We start from the raw sequence: 21,913 nt of genomic DNA on the forward strand, positions 1-21,913 counted from the left end.
CAGGGGACAACCAAGGACAAACTATAGTTCATAGTGCCTTAGGTTTCCTGGATGTCCTGACTGCTTCATCCCTGGGTCTCCGCCTCTCTCACCCACCCCCTCCTCACCTCCACCAAACTCCTGGGCCTCTCAATGGCTTCCAACCCTGCACCCGATCTTGGCCCCAGCTCGGGGATCTGCAGGCAGATAGTGACGAGAGCCAGCGGGCCCTGCAGCAGCTCAAGAAGAAGTGCCAGCGGCTGACGGCTGAGCTGCAGGACACGAAGCTGCACCTGGAGGGCCAGCAGGTCCGCAACCATGAGCTGGAGAAGAAGCAGAGGAGGTGCGTGGGCCCGCTGCCCTGGATGCGGAGGACTTCCTAGAGCAGCCCCGGGCAGGGCTCCCTGCCTCCTGCTCCAGGGAGGCAGGAAGGAAGGGCCTGAATGTGGCCAGGGACCTTGCCTGCATGGTCCCTTGTCCTAGCATGTAAACGGGTCTCCCTCCTGACCTCTGAGGGGCACTCAGCCGCATCCCCACTGAGGGCCTGCTCAGGCCTCCAGCTCTGGGACCCTCCCCGGCCCCCCTCCGCCCAGCATGTGCCTGTCACCCTGCCTTGGCCCGCAAGGACGGGAGCTACTCCACCTTGGCCCTGGCCCTTGCCTCCACCCAGCTCCCCATCTCTCCCTTGTCTCAGCAGCATGAACACACTCTCCCAACTAATGTCGTTAAACTACCGTGCCACTTCCATCTCATTATGGTAATGACACAGAGGAGGAGGTAGCCCTCAGAGGAGAAAATCCAATCTAAATTAATTTCCCTGGCTGGGGATGGGAATGGGATGCCTTTATTAGCAACACCGGGGAACCCACACACCCTGGGAACTGCAGGGTGTCCAGGGAGTGAGAATAGCACCCGTCTCCCTTCTGCAGGGGAAGATTCTCAGCAAAGGCACCAGTTGCCTTTGTGAAGGGGCAGCCCCACACCCACGACCTTGGGGTGAGAAGGGCTGAGCTGAGTCCCTGCAGCAACCCTGGGTTACCCTCAGTCTCCTGGGCTTACTACCGTTCTCCCAGCTGGGCTGCTGCTTTGCAGGGAGAGAGAGAAATAGGAAGATCTTAGATTTCTTCTGCCTGGCACCGTGACTCTGCTTCCCTGTTCTCATCTGCACCCCAGCCCTCCCTTTCACCTCAAGGTGGGCACCCTTAGTGGGACCCCCTGCCCAGCACCCCAGTGACAGTGCCAGCTTGGCCTACTTACCATCTTGCTGCACTCCCCGCTGGGCAACTTATTAGGTTTCAGCTGCCTGGGGATTTTTTTTTTTTACTTTTTTTTTTCTTTTTTGATGTTGGCTTGGGATGGGGAGAGCTGTTCACTTTTCAACAGGAACCCGATTAACTATTCAAGGAAGGTGTTAAGAGGAATTTCAGCAATTTGCTCTGTATGTAGAGTCATTGGGCAGGAAATGGAAGGCTGGGGAGTGGGGGAGTGAGGAAAGAGGCTCCTGACTGTGGACCGTGTGCCTGTTGGAGCATGCTGCCAGCTGGGCACAGTGGGACTGCTGGCTCCTAGCCCCGTGTGCAGTGTCCCTGTGGGGACTCAGGTACTGCCGGGGCAGGTGGGCCTGGTGCCCAGAGGTGGGGGCAGAAGGCCACATGCTCCATCTAGAGTTGCTGAGCTGAATAGTGGAAAGTGAGTTAGACAAGGCAGGATGTCCATTGCTACCCATTCTGATGCCCACTCTGCTCCCACCATGCTCCCTCATTCATTGATCTGCTGAGATGGAAAAGGTTGAGACTTAACCTCTGGGAAAAGTTCATCCACCTCTTCTCCGGGAAGCAGTCTTTGGGTCCCTCTTGGCCCCACCTGGTGAAAGAGCTCCTAGGACACACTCAGTGAAATGCCCCCATCCCAGACCAGGTTGCTCAGCAGGGCCTCAGTGGCCCGACCTGTAACCCCCGAATGTCACCTTACCACTGGCCCCAAGTTTGGGCTGCCCGAGTCCCCACACTCCTCATGCCCTGTCCACTTCTGTGGCTCTGCTTCTGGCAGCCTCAGGGGCCAGAGGCCCGGGCGCTTCCCTTACCTGAAGGAGCCACTTGGCCACGCTCCCTCACAGGTTTGACAGTGAGCTCTCCCAGGCGCATGAGGAGGCCCAACGGGAGAAGCTGCAGCGAGAGAAGCTGCAGCGGGAAAAGGACATGCTCCTTGCTGAGGCTTTCAGCCTGAAGCAGCAACTGGAGGTATGTGGGCTGCCCACCACCCCTTCTCCAGCCCTTCCCCTCCCAGCGAGGGCCAGCCTCACTTTCTCTTGTACTTCAGGAAAAAGACATGGACATCGCAGGATTCACCCAGAAGGTTGTCTCTCTGGAGGCTGAGCTCCAGGATATTTCTTCGCAAGAGTCCAAGGATGAGGCCTCTCTGGCCAGGGTCAGGAAACAGCTCCGGGACCTGGAGGCCAAGGTCAAGGATCAGGAAGAGGAGCTGGATGAGCAGGCGGGGACCATCCAGATGTTGGAGCAGGTACTGGAGGGCTTGGACAAGGGAGGCATCACCATCCCCACAGCTAACTCTGGGGTGTGGGCCAGAGGAGGGCAAGATCCCACATGCCTTCATTCATTCCTTTATTTACTCACAAAATGTGAGCACCAGATCTGTGCCAGCCACAGCATGAAAATAATCAGCTTTCATGCAGCTTTCCACAAGAACAAATCTTGATTGAGCAGTAGTGGTGAGGGGCTTAGGATGCATAGCAGCCGGCAGGCCATGAGCCCACCCAGCCTACCACTGAGCCCCCGTGTCAGTTCAGGGAGCTAGAACCTGGAGGCCAAATGGAAAAGCTGCAGGATTGTCCCCACCCCTGGCAGCCTTCTCTGGGCCTGTGCCAGACATCTAGTAAGGGAGTTCAGCTTCTCTGGAGGAGCCAGCTGCTGTAGGAGCAAGGTGGGGGCAAAGGTAACTGCTGGCAAAAAATGTTCTCTGCTCCTGAGCCTGGGAAGGGCTGCCCATTGGGGTGCAGAGGGGTCAGGGCATGACTGGGAAAGGAACCCAGTCCCTACCCCCTACCAACCTCTAGGCCAAGCTGCGTCTAGAGATGGAGATGGAGCGGACAAGACAGACCCACGCTAAGGAGATGGAGAGTCGGGATGAGGAGGTGGAGGAGGCCCGGCAGTCGTGTCAGAAGAAGGTAAAGCAATGGGTGCTTACCTGTCCAGTACAACCACTGTTCTCCCATCACCGCTTTAAGGGGTTTTCTGTTTCCCTGCCTTAGCCACACTGTCATCCCTTGCCATTCTGAACCAGGAATCTCTTCTCAGGATCCTAGCTGAGATGTGTGCTTTCAGGGTCTGTAGAGAAGCCCAGGCCCTTGAGGAACAAGTGTGCCCTGCTTTCTGTGCCAAACGGCAGCCCACCCTGTGTCCCTGTGCAGTCAGCTCTCCTGGCCCAGTGGGGCCTACCCGCCCTGGAACAAGGGCTCCTACTCTGGCTCTGGGCTGCTGTGGGTGGCCTGCCATCCTACTGCTCCCTGCCAGCCTGCTTTGAAACCCTAGGAACGTAACATTCAGGGTCTGACCCCTGTGGAGGTCACCCATGCTCAGCCTATCCCACTGTTTTCCCTGGATGGGGGGTCCAGAAGGGAAGGGAACTGGCTGGCATGGGACACCGAAGGGACTGATGGGCCTCTGTCCCCACGGTGCCCAGTTAAAACAAATGGAAGTGCAGCTCGAGGAAGAGTATGAGGACAAGCAGAAGGTGCTGCGTGAGAAGCGGGAGCTGGAGAGCAAGCTCACTGTGCTCAGTGACCAGGTGAGTGGGGACTGCTGCTGGGCCCTGGCCAACACCCGCCCAACAGGCCTTAGGGACAGGAATCTTGGGCCCAGAAAGCTGGGAATGGGGAGGGGTGCAGGCTCCATGCGGCCCACTGCCATCCCTTGTGGGATGGGAGTCATCACCACACACTGCGCACCAGGCGTCTCTCTCTCTCTCTCTCTCTCTCTCTTTGGGAGGGTCTTGTCTTCCCTTTCCTTTCCCTTTCTTCCCTCCCTCCCTTCTCCCCTCCCTCCCTTCCCCCCTTTTTCATCTAGCCGTGTTTCATTGACCCGCTTGATCCTGGTACTCCCACCGCCCTTGCTTGTTAGGGTGACTGAGAATGAGGGCAGAGGTGAGGAGTGGGCTTGGGGAAGGTAGGAGGGAGCCCTGTGGTGAAGCCCACACTCCGACTTTTGGTGTCCACCCAGGTGAACCAGCGGGACTTTGAGTCAGAGAAGCGGCTGCGGAAAGACCTGAAGCGCACCAAGGCCCTTCTGGCAGATGCCCAGATCATGCTGGACCACCTGAAGAACAATGCCCCCAGCAAGAGGGAGATAGCCCAGCTGAAGAACCAGGTATCTGCAGAGTGGAAGTCATCAGCTCCAGGGGCAGCTGAGCTGAGTTTTTTTCAGTTCTCTCTCTCCCTGCTGAGTTCTTGGGAGGGAAGGTGACAGAGAAGGGGAGAGAAGCCACTTGCAGCAACCAGACTCCCCAGGGTCTGTGCATGCTTTACAGCATGGCTGCCAAGCCCCAGGATGGTGTAAATGGGACCTGACCCCCACAGTCTCTGCCATGGGAGAGGCCTGTACATGGATAACACACCACAGTCCTGGGATACAAAGTGAACAGAGGAAGAGAAGGAGGGTGCTGGGGCTCCCTCTCCCCTGCAAGCACCCTGCACAGCCTCCTGCCCCCAGGGAGTGACTGACAGCTCCCTCGGGGTCCGGGGTGGCTCTGTATCCAGCTGGAGGAGTCTGAGTTCACCTGTGCAGCAGCTGTAAAAGCGAGGAAAGCAATGGAGGTGGAGATCGAGGACCTGCACCTGCAGATCGATGACATCGCCAAAGCCAAGGCTGTGGTGAGGATCTGGGCGTGCAGGGCCGGCCAGGAGAGCTGTGATGGTGGCTCTCTGCCCGCAGAGCAGGGCCCTTCCCCAGCCCGGCCCCTTCCTGCCTTTAGGCAGAAGAGCAGGCCTCCTCTCTTCTGCTTCCCCCCGCTCAGAGCATAGGCCCAGAGGGGGCGACGTGGAAGAGGCAGCTGGCAAGGACCCATCTCCCTGTTTTAACCACGGCCTGTGGGAGCTGGGCCACAGGCCCTGACACCATAAATAAAGGCAACTAATGTAGCCAAGGCATGTAAACCGGTGCCTAGAGATTCGTGGAAGCGCCAACAGGAGGATGGGATGGCTCTGTTGCCCCCCTCTTTCCCTGGCCAGCCCACTGTCGAGCCCAAGTGGCAGCTAATTAGAGCTCTTATTTAGTGCCTCCCTTTTCTTTCCCCACCTCCCCCATGGCCCATACACTGGCTGAGAAGTCGTTACTGGGCTGTGGCCACCAGCCCCTCCTCTGGCAGGGAATGGGGTGGGGGAGGAGGCTGGGCTTGGCTCTGGGCTCCCTGGCCCCCAGTTAGTCACTGACTGCAGAGAGATGCCAATCTCCTGGGCTTGATTTATCCCTGTGACATTTGTGCTCCTCAGCAGTTTTCAGGTGAGTAATTCAAATTCCTTAATTGTGTTAAAAAAGGCTGTTATAAAATTACCATTTTATTTAAATCTGAGTTAATAAATTTCTTGGCGGAGGCTTCCCCAGCTCCCCACAGCCCGGTAACAAGATGGATGGGGCAGAGAAGGAGCCAGCACAGTCGTTTTGGTTTGGAATTACAGGCTAATAGATTCATTCATTTCCGGAAGCTGCTGTTGGCTGTCTCTTCCCCTCCCCGGGAGTGGCCTGGCTGTGGGGGCTGGACAGCCAGGGAGCAGGCAGTCCCAGGGGAAATGAGAATCCAAGCTAGGAGGGCTTCGAAGATGTGAGTGGTCCTTCCCTGGGGCCTGAAGAGGGCAGAGTGCATGCAGGTTAGGGTCTAGGCTGCGTGTGCCAGGATGATGGGTAGTTTGTTCTGGGCAGACCTTTTCTGCCTTCTCAGTAGCCTCCGAAGAGCTGCCAGAAAACAGTTGTCACTTAGCCCAGGGTCTGCGTGTGCTGTGGAGACAGCCCCCTCCCTCAGCTCTCAGGCCCAGAGCAGGACAGCAGCGCCCTGAGCATCGCTGGGCCTGGAACCCACTCTAGTGGGTGGGCCACACTCCATCATCACCCCTCTCTCATTGGAGGTGGCATGGGGAGATGCAGACTTGCCACCTGGGGCCATCAGACACACCTGGCCTGATGCCCACTGATCTGTCTTCCTTTTGTCCAGCTGGAGGAGCAGCTGAGCCGCCTTCAACGTGAGAAGAATGAGATCCAGAGCCGGCTGGAAGAGGATCAGGAGGACATGAACGAGCTGATGAAGAAGCACAAGGCGGCCGTGGCTCAGGTACCCTGCCCAGGGATGCCCCACCACACCCACTACAGACACTGTCCTGGTCCTCCTCACAGGTCTTTGGCATGGCCACTCCCTTTGGGTGTGGCAGTGCTGGGTGCCCTGGTGCTGAGGAGTGGACGAGGTTGGGTTTGGTGTCTGGGGGATCCTGCTTCAGCACGCATTCCCTTCCCAGGCCTCCCGGGACCTGGCTCAGATGAATGATCTCCAAGCTCAGCTAGAAGAAGCCAACAAGGAGAAGCAAGAGCTGCAGGAGAAGGTGGGACCAGTGTCTCCCTTGATAGAAAAAGGGTGCAAGAGTCACTGTATGTGGGGACAAACCCCCCGAGCTCATAGGATAGCAAGTGCTGCTCTCAGTCACCACAAATGCATAGAGCAGCATCGGCACATGCAAGGAGCTAGGCTCAGAGCCATATCACCGTAGCAGACATTTGGCTCCAGCTGCCTCATTTCACATTTCTATTCCCTCTCTGGTCCTTAGCTTTCTCCTTTCTCTCCAAAGGGCAAAATCCATGCCAGTGCCGAACCAGGTGGAGAATGCCTCTGGCTCTGGGCCTCGGCCTTCCACCTACCCTGTGCATCCCTCCCTCCCTCCCTCCCTCCACCATTAGGTCACCATGATGATCTTGCCAACTCCAGACTCTGCCCCAGTGCTTCTGGACTCAGTCCTTTCTTCTCTTCCTGCCCTCCACCCCTTAGCTACAAGCCCTCCAGAGCCAAGTGGAGTTCCTGGAACAGTCCATGGTGGACAAGTCCCTGGTGAGCAGGCAGGAAGCTAAGATCCGGGAGCTGGAGACACGCCTGGAGTTTGAAAGGACCCAAGTGAAGAGGCTGGAGGTGGGTGCCCTTCTGGTCAGCAGCGAGTTGGCAGAACTGCCCCAGCAGCAGGAACCGCGCATGTGCAGCCGGGCTGGCCTGCCGCTCCTCAGAGGCCTCTGCCAACTGTCAGGCCAGCTAACAGGGCCGGTGCCTTTGGCCCCGCCCACCCGGCCTGCTCTCTGGGCACCACAGAGCCTGCCTGCTTTACATTCTGTTTCCGTGCTTGCTTTCTGCCAAGGGACCAGAGCAGCTTAGCTTTTTGTCTTCATATTTTCCTGCACCATTGCTCCCCCACCACAGTCCCCCTCACTCGCTCCCTGGCAGTGTCATAAATATGCAGTGGATGGCGCCACTTCTATGAGGGCTGAGGTCTGTTCCCTCATCTCACCACTCTCTCCCCCTCCCCTTTTTTATTTCCATTTTTCCTCACTTCTTCCAACCCTTCCCTCTCTGCTGCTTCTCCTCCTCTCTCCATTTTCCTCCTATTTTGCCCCATTCTTTTGTTTCCTTTTGCATTTCCCCCTCCGCAGACTTATTCCCCTTTCTTATCCTCCCTGTTTCTCCTTGGCTTCCCATCCCATTTCCCTCTGCCTATACTTTCTATCTTCTTTCTTTCAGCCCTTTTCCATTTCTGCTCACCTCCTTTCTTCTTTATCTTGCCCCTCCTTCCTTCCACGTAGAATTCCATACCCCAAAGTCAGTCCTTTCTGTTCAGTCTCCTGACCCAGCATGATCCAGCACCCCCTCCCCAGCCTAGCATGTAGGAAGAAAGAGGCAGGCAGAATTCTCTCTGGGTTCATACCCCTCTCGCCCTGTTTTTAAGTTCTTCTCCTTCCTGAGCTCATAGACATGGCAGGGGTGGGTGCTGAGGCACATCCCTGCCACCTCCCCTCTAGCCCTTCAGTCTGTGGAGCAGGCACTGGGGGAAGGATGAAAACAGGTGGCTCTGGGGCTGGCAGTGGGCATGCGAGGGCAGTAATACCCTTGACCTAGGAAGAGAATATGGCTGAATGTCCCAAGACAGGGTCACGGGAGAGCTAGGGAATTTAGAGGAGACATGACAGTTCCTCTTCAGCCCACCACAACCCTAGGATAGATGGTAATTTTGATCTCCATTTTATATACAGGAAGGGGTAAGTCGGTTGCCTAAGGTCACAAAGCTGTCCACGGTCAGAATAGGCTGTTGGTCTGGCCAGGGCAGACCTGTGCTCTTGTCTCCTTTTTTTGTGGGCCCAGCCCCTTTCCTCGGCTCTGTCTCTCAGTTTCCCTTCTGCCCAGAAAGGCAGTATTATGGTTTAGACATACAGAATGTTAAACACAGACAGCACTTAGAGATCATGTAACCTAGCACTGTTGCTTTAGAGACACAGAGGCTGTGTGGCTGAGACGTGGAGCCCCCATGGCCAGTCAGTGGTAGAACCAGGATAAAAAACAGAAGCAGGTCCTTCCTTTCACACTCTGCCTCAATCTCCATGTGTTTCTTGCTCCATATTCTATGGCCAGCAGGGAAAAATGTGTTCACGTTTCTGGGGGGAGAGAGATTCATCAGGCTGAGAGGGTTGGCTTTGTGCTTGGAATCTGATGACTGTTTAGTCTCCTCCTAACCCGGGAACTCTCAGTAAACCCATTTACCTCTGAGCACAGGACCGAGCTTCTGGGGGAAACTCTGCTGACTGTCAGTACGGAAGTGCAGGTGCTAGGCAGAACTTTCCTCCATCCTTGATAGTGTTGATGATGGGAACACCTTCCAGCTTCCGGAGCGCCTTCCCATGTATTACCTTATTCACTCCTTAAAAAGATCCCTGGGGAAATAATTGTTATTTTCCCATTTTACAGAAAGTCAAAGGAAGCCTCCTAGAGGGCTTTAGTTGCATGCCAACCTATTAGTGAGCTGTGGAGCCAGAGCTGGACCCCAGGCCTTCCAAACCCAGAGCTCTTCCACACCCCTCTCTCCACCTGGCTGATGGGCCCCTCTTCCCTCCTCCCTACCCAGAGCCTGGCCAGCCGGCTCAAGGAGAATATGGAGAAGCTAACCGAGGAGCGGGATCAGCGTGCTGCGGCTGAGAACCGGGAGAAGGAGCAGAATAAGAGGCTACAGCGGCAGCTGCGGGACACCAAGGAGGAGATGGGCGAGCTCGCCAGGAAGGAAGCTGAGGCGAGCCGCAAGAAGCATGAACTGGTACTGCGCTCCAACCCAAGGGGCCCCAAGCAGGCAGCCCTCTGAATGCAAAGTGCACACCTCACCCCTAGGCTGGTGGAGTGTAGACTGCAAAAGAAACCACAGTTTAGAGAATTGGAGGGAAGAACAGGTCAAGAGGATAGTCCAGGAAGCCCCAAAGGCAGGCCAGGGGGCCAAGGGTGGTACCAGAGTCTCCACCAGGCAAGGCTGGGCCCAACGGCCCAGCAACACCAGAGCAAGAAAGGCTCGGCAGGCTTGCAGCAGCCCCGTGTAGCTCCTGCCTAGCTGGGAGCTGAAGCAGGCTTTTCCTGGGGCAGCTGCATGAGAGATTAGCCCTCCTGTGAACCCGACTGTCTACTCTCCCTCCCAGGAGATGGATCTGGAGAGCCTGGGGGCTGCTAACCAGAGTCTGCAGGCTGATTTAAAACTGGCATTCAAGCGTATCGGGGACCTGCAGGCTGCCATTGAGGATGAGATGGAGAGCGATGAGAATGAGGACCTCATCAACAGGTGAGGGAGCAGGTAGGGCAGCTGCGGCCTGCACAGAGGCCCTCTTACCATCTCCCGACCTGGCCACCAGGGAGACCTTCTGCCGCCTCTGTCTCCCTGTCGCCGATCTAGCAGCCCACTTTCCCTTCACTGCCGGACCCCGGCCTGGAGCCTATCCTGCAGCAGCTGAGGGCAGGACAGGGGCTTCTGGGTGAGATGCCCTTCCCTCCACCTCCCTGTCCTTCCTCCCCAGGCCTCCCAGGGACCTGGCTCTCCAGCTCTGCCTGTTCAAGAAGAGTTATTCTCCCGTTTAGCTGCATTTCTAATGGCTCCTGCCCCACTCTGGGGAGAGCAGAGATTTAAGGGCCATGGTGCCTTGTTACCATGCCAGAGATTTTCTCTCATAAAACCTACCTAGGGAATGGTTTAGGGGAGAGAGAGAGATTTGTAGTCTTAGGCTGAGGAAGCAGTCAAAGGCAGATACACTAGCACTTTGGGGTGGGAGGGTCAGGCTATAGAGAAGCTCTCGAGTCTACCCTGGGCAGATTCCCCCCCGCACATCTGCCGCCCTCTCACCTGAGGGCTGGGGCCCTGTTGTGCAGGCAGGTCCTGGCCCATCCAGGAAGCCTGCTCCTTTAGAACAGGGCAAGGGTGACTGGGCAGCCCAGACCTCCCTCTGAGAACAGTGCTGTCACTCAACCCACTGGCTGGTCTCAGCCAGCCAGAGCCAGCTTTTGCTGAGGAAAAAAGGGGCTTCAGCTGAAGGGTCTACCTTGGTTTGCCCATTGATTTTTCTGTCTTCTTCTAGCTCCCTTGCCCACCACTTTTTTTTTCTGTTTCCAGTTTACAGGACATGGTGACAAAGTATCAGAAAAGAAAGAATAAACCGTGAGGATTGAGTGCACGTGCTCTCTGCCTCTCCTCCCGTGGTGTCTAACCACCCCTAACACTGGTCTCCCACCCAGGGCCCTGCTGCATGTAGCATGTGGACACACAGCTCTGGCACCTCTTCCAACTAGTCTCTCACACTAACACCACTGACTCTGTCCTGAGGGGAGGCAGGGCAACAAGCTGGGCCTGCATCAGAGGTGGACAGGCAGTGGGGTGCACTCCCCCAGGAAGGCTCGGTTTGGCCCTCATGCTGTTGGTGGTCAGAATGGGGGCTCCCTCAGAAAGGAGAGCTCAGCCTCATCCAGTGCTCCCCACCATCTGCCTTCCTGAGCTCTGGCCCTGTTCGCTCTCCCAAACCAAGTGCAGCCATCTCCTCAGTCTGTTTCTCTGGGAAAAGTCTGTTTGTGCTGGACTTGTTCACATCCTTGGGCTCCTCTAGATCCCGAGCCCCCTGAAAGAAAGGAGGTGCGTTTTGTTTTGAAAGGTCCTCCACCTTCCTTTGGCAGGCAGGATAGAAGATGAGGGACATCTAGCTGTTATTTATTTGGAGAAAGCGTTCAGACAGCTAATCATGGGCCACTCTGCCCCAGCAGGGAAAGGGCATGCAGCCAGATGTGTTTACTTTGCCCCCTGCGGGAACCTCTAAAGTGGGGGGGGCAGCTCTTTGTGCTGGTGCTGCCTGTCAGGTGGCAGAAAGCCCAGTGAATCCACCCTGTCCGCATCCTTCTCCCTGGCTGGGAGCCAGACTGCAGGTACTGATACGCCGGCCTAACAGCAGATCAGGGTGATCCTCTGTCAAGTTCGACAGGGCTGTTTTTTAGAGGTTGTCTTTTTTAGTGTGGCATTGGGTTTCCTCCCCCATCCTCTCTCGCCTGGCAGGCCTCCTCCCCTGGCCAGGATGGGCTGGCAGCAGCGCGAAGGACTCCGTGAGAGCTAATGATAAATGTAATAGTGTGTAACAGTGATAGAGGGCCGCTGGAGCCCGGTTGTCACACACAATTAATATCCCCTGCCGTTCTGTCTCCGTTTGTTTGTTCCCCTGAGATTCAGCTCCCAGTTAACTAATAGCACATGAGCCTAGACATAAATTGTATTTGACTCGAGGTTTAATTCCGACCATTTAAAATTTCAACTGCCCCCTGAGCCGGCCTGCCCATGCAGTTTGTTTACTGGCCTGCTTATTTAAGGAAAAGAACCCAAACATCGTCTACTTGCTTGAAACTGAAGGGAATGTCATGGCGGGCAGGCAGGCTGGCTTCCCAACCCATTCGCTGTTCTGAATGTAAGGAGGAAAATTCCTATTCTGAGCCCACAACCATCTGTCCCCTGCGTGTTCTAGCCCTGAGATCTTTGGGCTGTAGGAGCTTGGAGGGCTGATAAAATGCGCATTTAAGATCACATTCTAAACCATGGCCAGGTGTGCGCCCGCAATGCATGTGCCCCCCCCCCACACACACACATCCCAGCATGCATTCACACAGGCACACAGGGGCATGCAATTCTAGCTGGGTTTCCAGTGATGGCAGAGAGATGGTGTGGCTCCTTCCTCAGCAACTCTGGGCCCCAGCTCCGAGTTATTGAGCGAGTGTGCTAAGGCGGGCAGAAAAATAATGTTTCGATTTACTTAGAGATACAGTTGTTATTGCCATAACCTTAATGAAAGCAGTAAACAGCACAGTATTAAGGGAGATTTATACAGAAATGCTTTTAACATGTAGACATAGATTTTGTGATGCTTACAGCACCTCCTTTCTAAAGGCAATCAATATGGTTATGAATGGTGGTGATAAATTACAGGCTCTGAAGCTAGAAAGGGAGATTTTTTGCACGGATGTATAAATCAGGTGGTATTGGCGTTCCATGGGGCCTGTGCACCATAGTAAATCCACCAGGCTCGGACAGGCACAGGGCTCCCATTAGCAGTTTCAGGGCTGTCTGCTAAACTCCTGTTTACCCGGGGCATCAGCCAGCCTCGTCTTTGTTATAATTCTGCATTTGACGGAAGCCATAAAATATGCCTCTTTATTCCCCTCCCATGGGTTGTGCTCTCCTACAGTCCTCAGAACAGTCTGGTGGATTTCTTCTGTGTGTATGTGTGTGTGTGCACACATACATGCATGCATGCACACACACATGCCTGTGTGGCTATTTATTCAAGACCGTTATTCAGGAACAGGGCTGCTCCTTTTGACACAGATGAAAGGAAATTTGTATCAAGGAGAAATCCTAGCATATCTGTATCAGGTGAATGTGGTGAACAGACATTTTGCAGAATTCTAGAAGCATTCTCACTTAGAAGCTATCTCACCACTATTTTGTGATGGGTCATCATGATTCCAGCCTTGTAATTTGACTCCTTTGGGCTTTCCTGCAAATAGAGAGGGCTTGGACCAGCTTGGGCAGAAGCAGCACCAGGAGTGAGAGCAGGAAGCTGCCTGAGGGAGGGGCGAGGAGATTTGGAGACACATAGCCCTTGTCTGGGACTTTCTGGCTCACCTAGATCCCCAGGGTGCAGTTTGAATCCTAAAGCTGTTGCCTGCCTCTCCGGAAATGCTGGTGTGCCCTTTCTCTGTTTTTTAAGGACCAGAGAAGTCCCTTGACCTTTCAGTTTTTTAAGGGCTAGGAAAGTCGCAGGATGGGTCTGGGATATGGCCTAAAGTGCCCGGGTTGGCATTGCCATCAGCTAAGGATACTACAGGTCCAAGCTAACTTGAAGTCATGATGAAGCCCTGTGGCCAGCGGCCCAGCTTTTGCAGTGGAGGCATGGAAAATGGCAGCAGCTATAGCCACATTTTTGGGAATGTGCAGATAAGAAACAGCAGAGTAGGCCTCAGGGAGTACTGAAGGGCCTGGGACTCCTCTTTTTAACCAAGAGCTATGTAGCTGTAATTGATGAAGAGATGGTCTTCCTGTCATTCTCACTAGATTAGTTGGCTGAACAGCAAGCAGGCTGTCACAGAAAGTGGGAGGAGGTGCCTCCATGCTCCTTAGGGTCTCTTGGCAGCTGTCGCACAGTGTGGCCTGCTGAGGGTCCCTGTGAATGATGTGGTCCACCCAACCTCTCTTGTCCTTCCTGACTCACTGACTCACATGCCCTCCCCCATCTACCCCCACCCAAGACAAACCTGCTGCCCCTTCAGCGCCCCCTGCTGGGCAGCGGGTGATCACCTCTTCCCCCGACTTGCCTACCTTTCTGCTCCTCATCCCACAGTGAGGGGGACTCTGATGTGGACTCGGAGCTGGAGGACCGTGTCGACGGGGTCAAGTCGTGGTTGTCAAAAAACAAGGGACCTTCTAAGGCAGCTTCCGATGATGGCAGCTTGAAGAGTTCCAGGTGAGCATGTAGCCTTGGGCTGGGAGGAAAAGCCACCTTGTGCCCCAGGGATGGATGAGCAGTGCCTTCATCCCAAAGAGGGCAGGCCTTATGCCACCTGCGTCTCTTGCCTGACGTGTGTGAGGCGCTCAGGCGTGCCCCCAGCTTGTGGAACAAGCACAGGAAGCTCAGTTGCTTTTTAGTCAGGGTCCCAGAGCCCTTATTTTTCCCAGGTAATGGTTCCCTATGAGGCTCAGGACTTTGGTTTGCTGTAGGTTTAACTTCATCCCCACTTATTCATTCAACAAATGTTGGCTGAGCTACCTGATAGTTTGGTCCCTTGGAATCAAGACTGGAATGGAACACAGGGCAACTCTGGATCCCACAGTCCTGGATGGGTCTGGCCTGGGCCAGCTCTGGGTATCTGAAGTCTAATAGGAATACAGCAGAGAGGCACTGGTGTCCCTGAATCCCCTGTCACCACGACAGACCCATTTCTGTCTTTCTCTATCCATTCTCTCCTCCCTCCAAACTGTTCGCTGCATTCCCAGCCCCATGCTTCCCACTCACACCCATCCACTGGTGGGCCTTGCTCCCCCTCTGATCACACAGACAGCTACCCCTGGATACAAGGCTCCACCTTCTGCGTCTCTCACTGCTGACCAGCATGGCAGCAGGGAGGGGGAGCAGTCCTCTGAAGCTCCTGTGACCTCTTCCGTGCTGGCTCCCCATGCCCAGCTCCTCCCCATCTCAAAGCCTCCTGATCCCCCAGGACACAGCCTAGCACTACCCCACCCCCAGACAGCTGGTAGGCTGGGAAGGAAAAGTAACCCCTCTCCTTCTCCAGCTCCCCCGAGGCCCCCTCCCAAGTCCAGCCCCTCTCCACAAGCACCCAGTGGCCCCTGCTAATTGGCTTAATTTATTCAGCGAAACAACATTTTGTTATTGCAGATCATGCTGCCGGCCCCACCCCACTGCCGTTCACCGCGGGGTGGCATGAGGCTCCAGGTAGTTGACAATGAAATAAATTGAAGTAAACGTTTTAGAGGGAAAAGTGATGAAATAGAACAATGGTCTAATTTACATGACATTCTCCATGAAGCTATTTTCACTGACGCAAATTATTTTGCTTCATTTCCTCTGATGCTCTCACCGCCGCTTTGCCAGCGCTGCCGATCCCTCCTCCTTTCGCCCCCTTTCGCCTCCCTCCCCCTGTGTCTTTATTCTCCAGGTTTAATGCCTGTCCCTCTCTCTCCCTCTCTTCCTTGCTGCCCCTAATCCACGACGGGTCCCTCCTCCTCACGCCTCAAACCCCTCTCAGGACGGCCCTCAACACGCTGGGGAAGGAGGGCAAGGGGGTGGAGGAGCGGCCGGCCTCCTCGCTGAGCGCCCTGAGCTACCGAAAACGGCTCACCCTCAAGGACTCCATCGGGGGCGCCGGGGACGAGGATTCGCTCTTCAGCGCCCTGAGCGAGCGGGCCGCCTCCCCCGAGAGGCCCCCCCGGAAGGTGCCCCCGGGCCCCAGGGAGGAACCGGGCCAGGGCAGGAAGGCCGAGGAGCGGGAAGGGTGCGGCCCCGTCTTCTCCGAGGTCAGGGGCCGGGCCAGTCGGGGGCTGGAGAAGCGCTGGGGTTCGGACTTTGACCGGGCCTCGGCCGTCTCTGCGCCGGTCAGCCGGGCCTCCTCGGCCACCCGGCACGGCTCTGCTGAGGATGGGGTCCGCTCCTGCACGAGCTTCTCGCTCTCGGGTTCACCCAGTTCCCGCCGCAGTGCCTCCCGCCTGGACAGCCTGTCACGGACCCTCAGCCCCTCCTTGAGCCGGTCCTCGGGCCTGGGCCGGGAGAGCCCCGATTCCCGCCTGTCCCTGGGCCGGAGCTGCCTGGGTGAGTGGGACGATGGTGCCAGCGTGGCCTTGAGTGAGGCCCCCTCGCAGGACAGCCACCCGTCACTGGCCCGCAGTCTGTCGGTGCCTCCCCAGCCCCGTGTCTCGGCCTCTGCCCCGGGTGAGCCTCTCGGCTCCCGCGCCCGCCCTGGCAGCCGTCGCTCCTTCCTGGACCCAGACCTGGAGGCTGCCATCAATGAGGTCTTGAGCTACAAACCCGTCCCGTTCCAGCGGAGCAGCCTGGACCTCGACTCTGACGAAGATGACCGGAAGAGCATCCAGAGTACCCGGAGCGTCCAGCTGGACCTCCCAGAGCGAGCCACCAGCATCCGCCGCTCAGCCTCTGCTGCTGATGTCTCTCGGTCCCGCAGCCGCCGGAAGGGCCGGAGCAAGAGAAGGAGCAGCTCCAGCTCCAGCTCCAGCTCCAGCTCGGAAGACTCCTCAGAGCACAAGCGGCGGAAGAAGGGACGCTCTAGGAAGAGCAAGAAGTCCAAGTCGAGAAGAAGGAGACGAGAGACCGAGTCTGAATCTTCCTCGTCGACATCCAGTGGCTCCACCGTCTCGGGCCACAGCCGCTCGAGTGTGAAGAAGGGCCCAGCCACGGAAGGTGAGGAGGCTGGGCAGGTGCGCCGGCAGTCTCGGAAGGAGGAGAAGAAGCGCAAGAAAGAGGTGGACAGCCTGATGATGCGGTACCTGTATCGTCCCGAGAGCGACTAGTGCAGTAGGTGGCAGCTGGCGTGCAGTGCAGCATGGAGTGTGCCACTTGGTGTGAACTAACATGCTCCCACCCCGCCTGCCACAACCAAGGCCTCCCTGCTTTCCTCTCAGCCCGGCCTGGCCTCAGAGAGCCTCCTGGCTACCTCGCAGAGCAGGGGCCAGCTAAGCTGGTTAGTCCCTCTGAGCCCTGAGCCCTGTCTGCTGAACTTGCTGATGATGTCAGTCACATCTCCCTCCCACTTCTCAAAGGCCTTACCCTCAGCTGGAGTCCCTCCTAGATACCTGCTGCATTTAACTCACTTAATCCTCACACTAACCCCATTAACAAAGGTCTGATTAGCCCCATTTTATGGAAGAGGAAGCTGAGGCCCAGGAAGGTTAAATCACATGGCAAAGTCACACAGCTGGGCAGTGACATTACCAGGATCTGAATGGAGTCTATTCAACTTGCCCTTAACCAGTCTTCTACACAGCCCAAGGCAGAGCACACAGGCAGAATGTTTACTGTGTGTGCCTGGCAGCACCCATACGGGAGCTTTGGTCCATGGTCCCCACACGCTGGGCCCAGGAAAGGGCTCTAGCTGACCCCCACTCAGGTATGGCTTAGTAAGTACACCGGTGGCCATTGGCTGTTATGGGGCCTTTTGCTCAGCTCTCCCACTGCCCTGCAGTACACCTTCCTCCCTGGCACATACCTCAAGCCTAGGAGTGCAAGGCTCACGGGGCTCCAGCCCCCGCAGCACCACAGGCTACAGCAGACCCCGGGGTGCAGGCTCCCTCCCCACCCCTCCCAGCTGAAGCCCACACATGGGCGTCAACCTGTCTCAGCTCATCTTGCAAAGTTTCAGTGAATAGAAATTAGTAGCTGCTGAGTGACAGCTCCCTCCTGGCTCCCCTGCCTCCTGCAGCCCTCTCCCTGTGGGGAGGGAGATGTGGCAGTTAGGCCCTTGAAGCCCACACCCCCACCTTGGAAGAAAGGCAGAGACTGACTCACTGGAATCCCATTGTTGCCGCTTTTGCTGGTGGGTGGTGACATGTGGATCTGGTTATGTTTTCAGCATGGGAGCAAGCTTGCTGCTGCTCAGGGGGTACAGTCCCAAGTCCCAGGACGCAGCGGCCTGGGGCCCAGGCAGGCGTTGGTCCCCGCGGGAACTAACACACACCCGTTGCATGTATGTAGGTTTCTTGGGTAGTGGAGCAGCTAACACATACACTGACTCTGGCTGGGTTCTACCCAAAGGGGCCAGTTATGTTTTAGGAAATGCTGCAAGTGGAAGTGAATATTACCAGCAACTATTTGGAAACGGGGGATAGGATGGGGAGGTGGAACTTGAACCCAAACCAGGTTCACGACCAGCTCAGATTCCTCTGGCCCTGAGCTGCTCTGAAGCCAAGCGCTTGGGCTCAGCACTGCTCCGTCACTTCCCCCACGTGGCAGATGGTTGCAGGGGGCTCTGGGAAGAGGAGGAAACATCTCAGTTGCACCAGGGAGCCGTTGTCAGCTCCCCAGTGAGAAAAGACAGGAGTCATAATATTGTGTCTACCACTTCAGCCTTCCCCTCAGCAGCCCAGCTGAGTGCCCTGCTCCCCCAGCTGTGGGAGTTAGTTGAGGGCCGTGGGGGATGGGGTGCGGGAAAGCAGAGAGAGCCAGGTGCTTCTGAGAGCTGCATTACTACCTGAAGAAGGAGACAGGAGCCTAGCCAGGCCATCCCACACCGACTGGCAGTGGGTGAATTTCAGACCCAGTGTCCTCAGCCCATTGTCACCCTTAACCCCACAACTAGCAAGAACAAAAACACAGAAAGCCTGTTCCTTCCCTCAGCCACCAACACAGTTCCCCTTTGTCCACCAGGAAAACAGAAGTAGTCCTGAAATCCGACATGCCACCACCACCCAAAGAGATTTGGATTCGCTGGGTAGAGTGGGCACTGAGCCAGAAGCTAGCCAGCCAAAATGGAGCTGGCAAGAGAGGGGCCAGGGGAAGGGGGACCTACTGGACTCAACCCAAACTGCCTTTGGGTGGATAAACTCCCAAGAGTAGGGGAGGGAGTCGAGTTGTGGCTTAGCTTCCCATCTGGTGATGGGGATAGCAAGAATTCACAACAGGAACACATCCATAGCAAAAGCAAGGGGAGGGGCTTGCCACCCTGGGCTCACCCAGCAGGAATTAGCTTATGCACCAAATTGTTTGTGACAGTGTTGAGCAGGAGACAGTGGCTCACAAGGAGGAAAGCTTTTTAAACAATTTGGTTAGAATGTTCAAATTGCCAGCCCTGACTGTTGCCCTGGGGAGGGGGCTAGCTGTCTGCTGTTGGCTGTCTGACAGCTGCACAGTAGAGGCCACAAAGGAGACTGGCTAAAGAGTAGCCATGGTAGAAGCAGGCAGAGCTTGTGGCTCCACAGGGCAGGGGAGAGATGCAAAGCGTTGGCCCCCTCCCTGCTGTCACTGATCCAGGCGTCTGCCTGGCAGGCACAGGAATGTGGGAGTATCTGAGGAGGGCTACGAGAATGGAGAGACACCAGCAGTCCTGTCCTCAGGCTCCATTTGCATCTGAGTCCCAGTGCTGGCATCTGCCTCATGCCCACTGCTCACAAAACAACCCCATTGTCTTTCCACAAAGCCAGTCCACCCTTTGACTAGCGCAGACCTTAGCACTGAGTGCGCAGAAATTCTGTCTAAAAGTGAAAATAAAACCAGGTTCCCACTAATTTGGAAGTCAGACAACCCAAAAACTAAAATAACCCCAACTTTTTCTATGTTACATCATTGAGCTTTATAATTTTGTCCCTGAGACACCCCAGAGTCCTTAAGTGCCTTTGGCCCATCAAAGTAAGACTCGTTTTTGTTCAGTCTAGTTTGTATTAAATGTGTTTTGTGCTCTTCTGATTCCTTTAAAAATGGTAATTCATTCATGAGAAATATGATAACTATTAACCAGGCTGCCCCACTCCTGAGCCATTTTACATAATTGAACATGTATCTCCCAGGCTCTTCCTTCTTCTCAGGGAGAGAGAGCCTATCTTTACCCACCCCTGGGCTCTCACTCAAGCCAGTGGAGGGAAATTCAGGTTTGGTCTTGTTTTCTCCATCAATGGCAAGGTGGAGTCATCAAAAGACTTTGAGGTCTGAGAGTCCCAGGTCCAAATATACATAATGGCTGTGTGACCTTGGGTAAGGTGCTTCATCTCTCTGAACCAGCATCCTCAGGCTATTTCACAGGGTTATTGTGAAGAACAAGACAGCACATCCAGAGTGCCTCAGACTGTGTCTCATACACAGCAGGTACTACTCCACTGACCACATCTTTTCTTCACCACAGTTGGAAAAGTTAAGAATGTGATTATTTTCTTGCAGAACCTTTGGTTTGGGGATAGAAGAACTTTGAAAGGTCTGGTAAACAAGGGCTCTACATAGATTCTTTAATCAGAATTGTTAAGCAGCAGGATCACAGAATTCTTATTTATGCCTGTGGAAGCTCTCTAAGATCTGGAAGCAGGGCTGTCGCCCTGGGAGCACTGGGCAGGGACCCACAGAGCATGGGGTAGGGGTGGGGTCCCCCTGGGCTGCATTTTCTCCAAGAGTGGCTGAAATCATAGTGCACTTGACTGGGCAGAGGCAATGGAGGTGGGAGGGTCAGGAGAGGCAGCTCCAGGGCTTTGGGAAAGAAAGAAAAGAGGTGACTGGAGCTGAATGATGAGGCCCCACCCTGGCTTGGTGCCAGGAGCCTGCTCCGTCCAGGGGTCATGCTTCACATTGTGGTCGGGAGTCACTGGAGGCTCCCAGGGGCCTGATGGAAACTCTGTGGAGTTGAGTTTTGGTACCAACAATGGGATGACTGTGCTACCCAGAAGCAGGTCCTTCCAGCTTCTACATCCTGAGTCACCATTCCTTATGGTGAGCAGACAATGGCCTGGGCAAGGGCAGAAATCCTCACAGGCCTTAGGAAAACCTGCTTAGGAGAAAGGGTTAAGATCTGGGAGTATTCAGTGGGGAAAGCCCCTCCTTAGAATCTTAAGGAATAACTTTAACTGAGATGAGTTGTTCTCCAGCCCCCAAGTCAGTGTGGCCTATGGGTCCCCTGCATCAGAATCTTCTGGGGAGGAAATTGAAAATGCAGAATTCCTGGGTTCCACCGAAGGACTAGCAAATGAAAGTTTCCCGGGGGAGAACCCAGGAGTCTGTAGCTGATTCCTATGCACACTCAGGTCCGAGACCCACTGCTCTGCAGCATTGTTTTCCTCAGTTTCCAGAGCTTCTCAGAGTCAAGACGATGTCTTCCTTCCTTTTACTTTATCTTCTGGGAAAGCCAGAGACTGAATTTACTTCTCAATTTGTGGCTTGTAGAGAATGTTGTGACAGGACTTTGGGGGCTTCCCCAGGACCAAAGCCCGTGGTGCTGCTGAAGGTTAGGCGTGTCATTCCCCTGTGACCTTGTCCCTCTCTCCCCACAGCCCCACCAGCTACTGGAAGTCCCTTGCCCCTGACCGGTCAGATGATGAGCACGACCCTCTCGACAGCACCTCCAGGCCCCGATATTCCCACAACTATCTGAGTGACAGCGACACAGAAGCCAAGCTGACAGAGACCAACGCATAGCCCAGGGGAGTGGTCTGCACCTCTCCCACCTCACGGGCCACTACTGCCACGGGGCCTCTCCCGGGAAATGGCGGGGCACAGGTCTCTCCCATCTGACTGATGATCTGCATGGGAAACACCCAGCCCTCTGGGGTTGGGGGCTGTCCAGGCTGTAGGTGTCTGACATCTCCACGTGGAAGAGGTCGGGCAGAGAGGAGTTTCTGGAAAGAGAACATTGTGCTCCTCTGCCTCCAAAATGCCATAGTCTTGGCTTCTACTTTGGGCCACTGTGGGCAGTGGCAGGTGGCTTGGCACTGCATGTAGCCAGTACATTGACCTGCATCTCAGCCCCTTGCTCAGGGATGATGGACAGATTGCCTACTGGGACATTCTATGTTGCTGGGTCCATGGGGAGGAGTTGGGGGAAGGAACAGTAATTCCTTCCCCCCAGCTTGGGGTGAGGGCTTTCTCTTCTCAGTGCCTGCTGTCTTTTTACTTTTTAATTTAAATTCCCAACCTCTCCATCACAGCTGCATCCCTGAGAATGGGAGGGGGCTGTGGTGGCAGCTGGGGCCCCCGGGAAGGACTTGGGGAATCCCCGCTCCATCATCACTCTTCAGAGAGCAGTCCTTTCTCTGTGCAGCTGCGAGGCCAGTGAGCAGAGCTTCATCCAGTTTCTTAAGAGGCAGCATGGGGAGGGGCTCTCAGGTGGTTCTGGGTTTGGGTGA

At 55.5% G+C, this 21,913-nt stretch overlaps 1 protein-coding gene across 15 annotated transcripts in view; it reads left to right on the top strand.

Moving 5' to 3' along the window:
* The window catches only part of MYO18A (myosin XVIIIA), a 91,389-nt gene extending 69,825 nt beyond the window's left edge, over nucleotides 1–21,564 (top strand). For 8 of the 15 annotated variants that reach the window (XM_057501093.1, XM_057501099.1, XM_057501094.1 and 5 more), the window contains 16 exons: nucleotides 168–322; nucleotides 2,096–2,219; nucleotides 2,299–2,499; nucleotides 3,053–3,163; nucleotides 3,679–3,783; nucleotides 4,215–4,361; nucleotides 4,751–4,864; nucleotides 6,199–6,315; nucleotides 6,497–6,580; nucleotides 7,021–7,158; nucleotides 9,134–9,319; nucleotides 9,690–9,829; nucleotides 10,652–10,696; nucleotides 13,911–14,033; nucleotides 15,334–16,613; nucleotides 21,062–21,201. In XM_057501093.1, the coding sequence (XP_057357076.1) occupies nucleotides 168–322; nucleotides 2,096–2,219; nucleotides 2,299–2,499; nucleotides 3,053–3,163; nucleotides 3,679–3,783; nucleotides 4,215–4,361; nucleotides 4,751–4,864; nucleotides 6,199–6,315; nucleotides 6,497–6,580; nucleotides 7,021–7,158; nucleotides 9,134–9,319; nucleotides 9,690–9,829; nucleotides 10,652–10,696; nucleotides 13,911–14,033; nucleotides 15,334–16,609 (3,066 nt within the window). In that variant the 3' untranslated portion in view covers nucleotides 16,610–16,613; nucleotides 21,062–21,201. Of the gene's footprint in view, nucleotides 1–167; nucleotides 323–2,095; nucleotides 2,220–2,298; nucleotides 2,500–3,052; nucleotides 3,164–3,678; nucleotides 3,784–4,214; nucleotides 4,362–4,750; nucleotides 4,865–6,198; nucleotides 6,316–6,496; nucleotides 6,581–7,020; nucleotides 7,159–9,133; nucleotides 9,320–9,689; nucleotides 9,830–10,651; nucleotides 10,697–13,910; nucleotides 14,034–15,333; nucleotides 16,614–21,061 lie in introns of all 15 variants that reach the window. The other 7 variants (XM_057501100.1, XM_057501102.1, XM_057501098.1 and 4 more) reach the window with 3 other exon arrangements.
* Nucleotides 21,565–21,913: the final 349 nt, after the last annotated feature.

The sequence above is a fragment of the Manis pentadactyla genome, chromosome 4 (assembly GCF_030020395.1).
Source record: "Manis pentadactyla isolate mManPen7 chromosome 4, mManPen7.hap1, whole genome shotgun sequence".
Taxonomy (NCBI): domain Eukaryota; kingdom Metazoa; phylum Chordata; class Mammalia; order Pholidota; family Manidae; genus Manis; species Manis pentadactyla.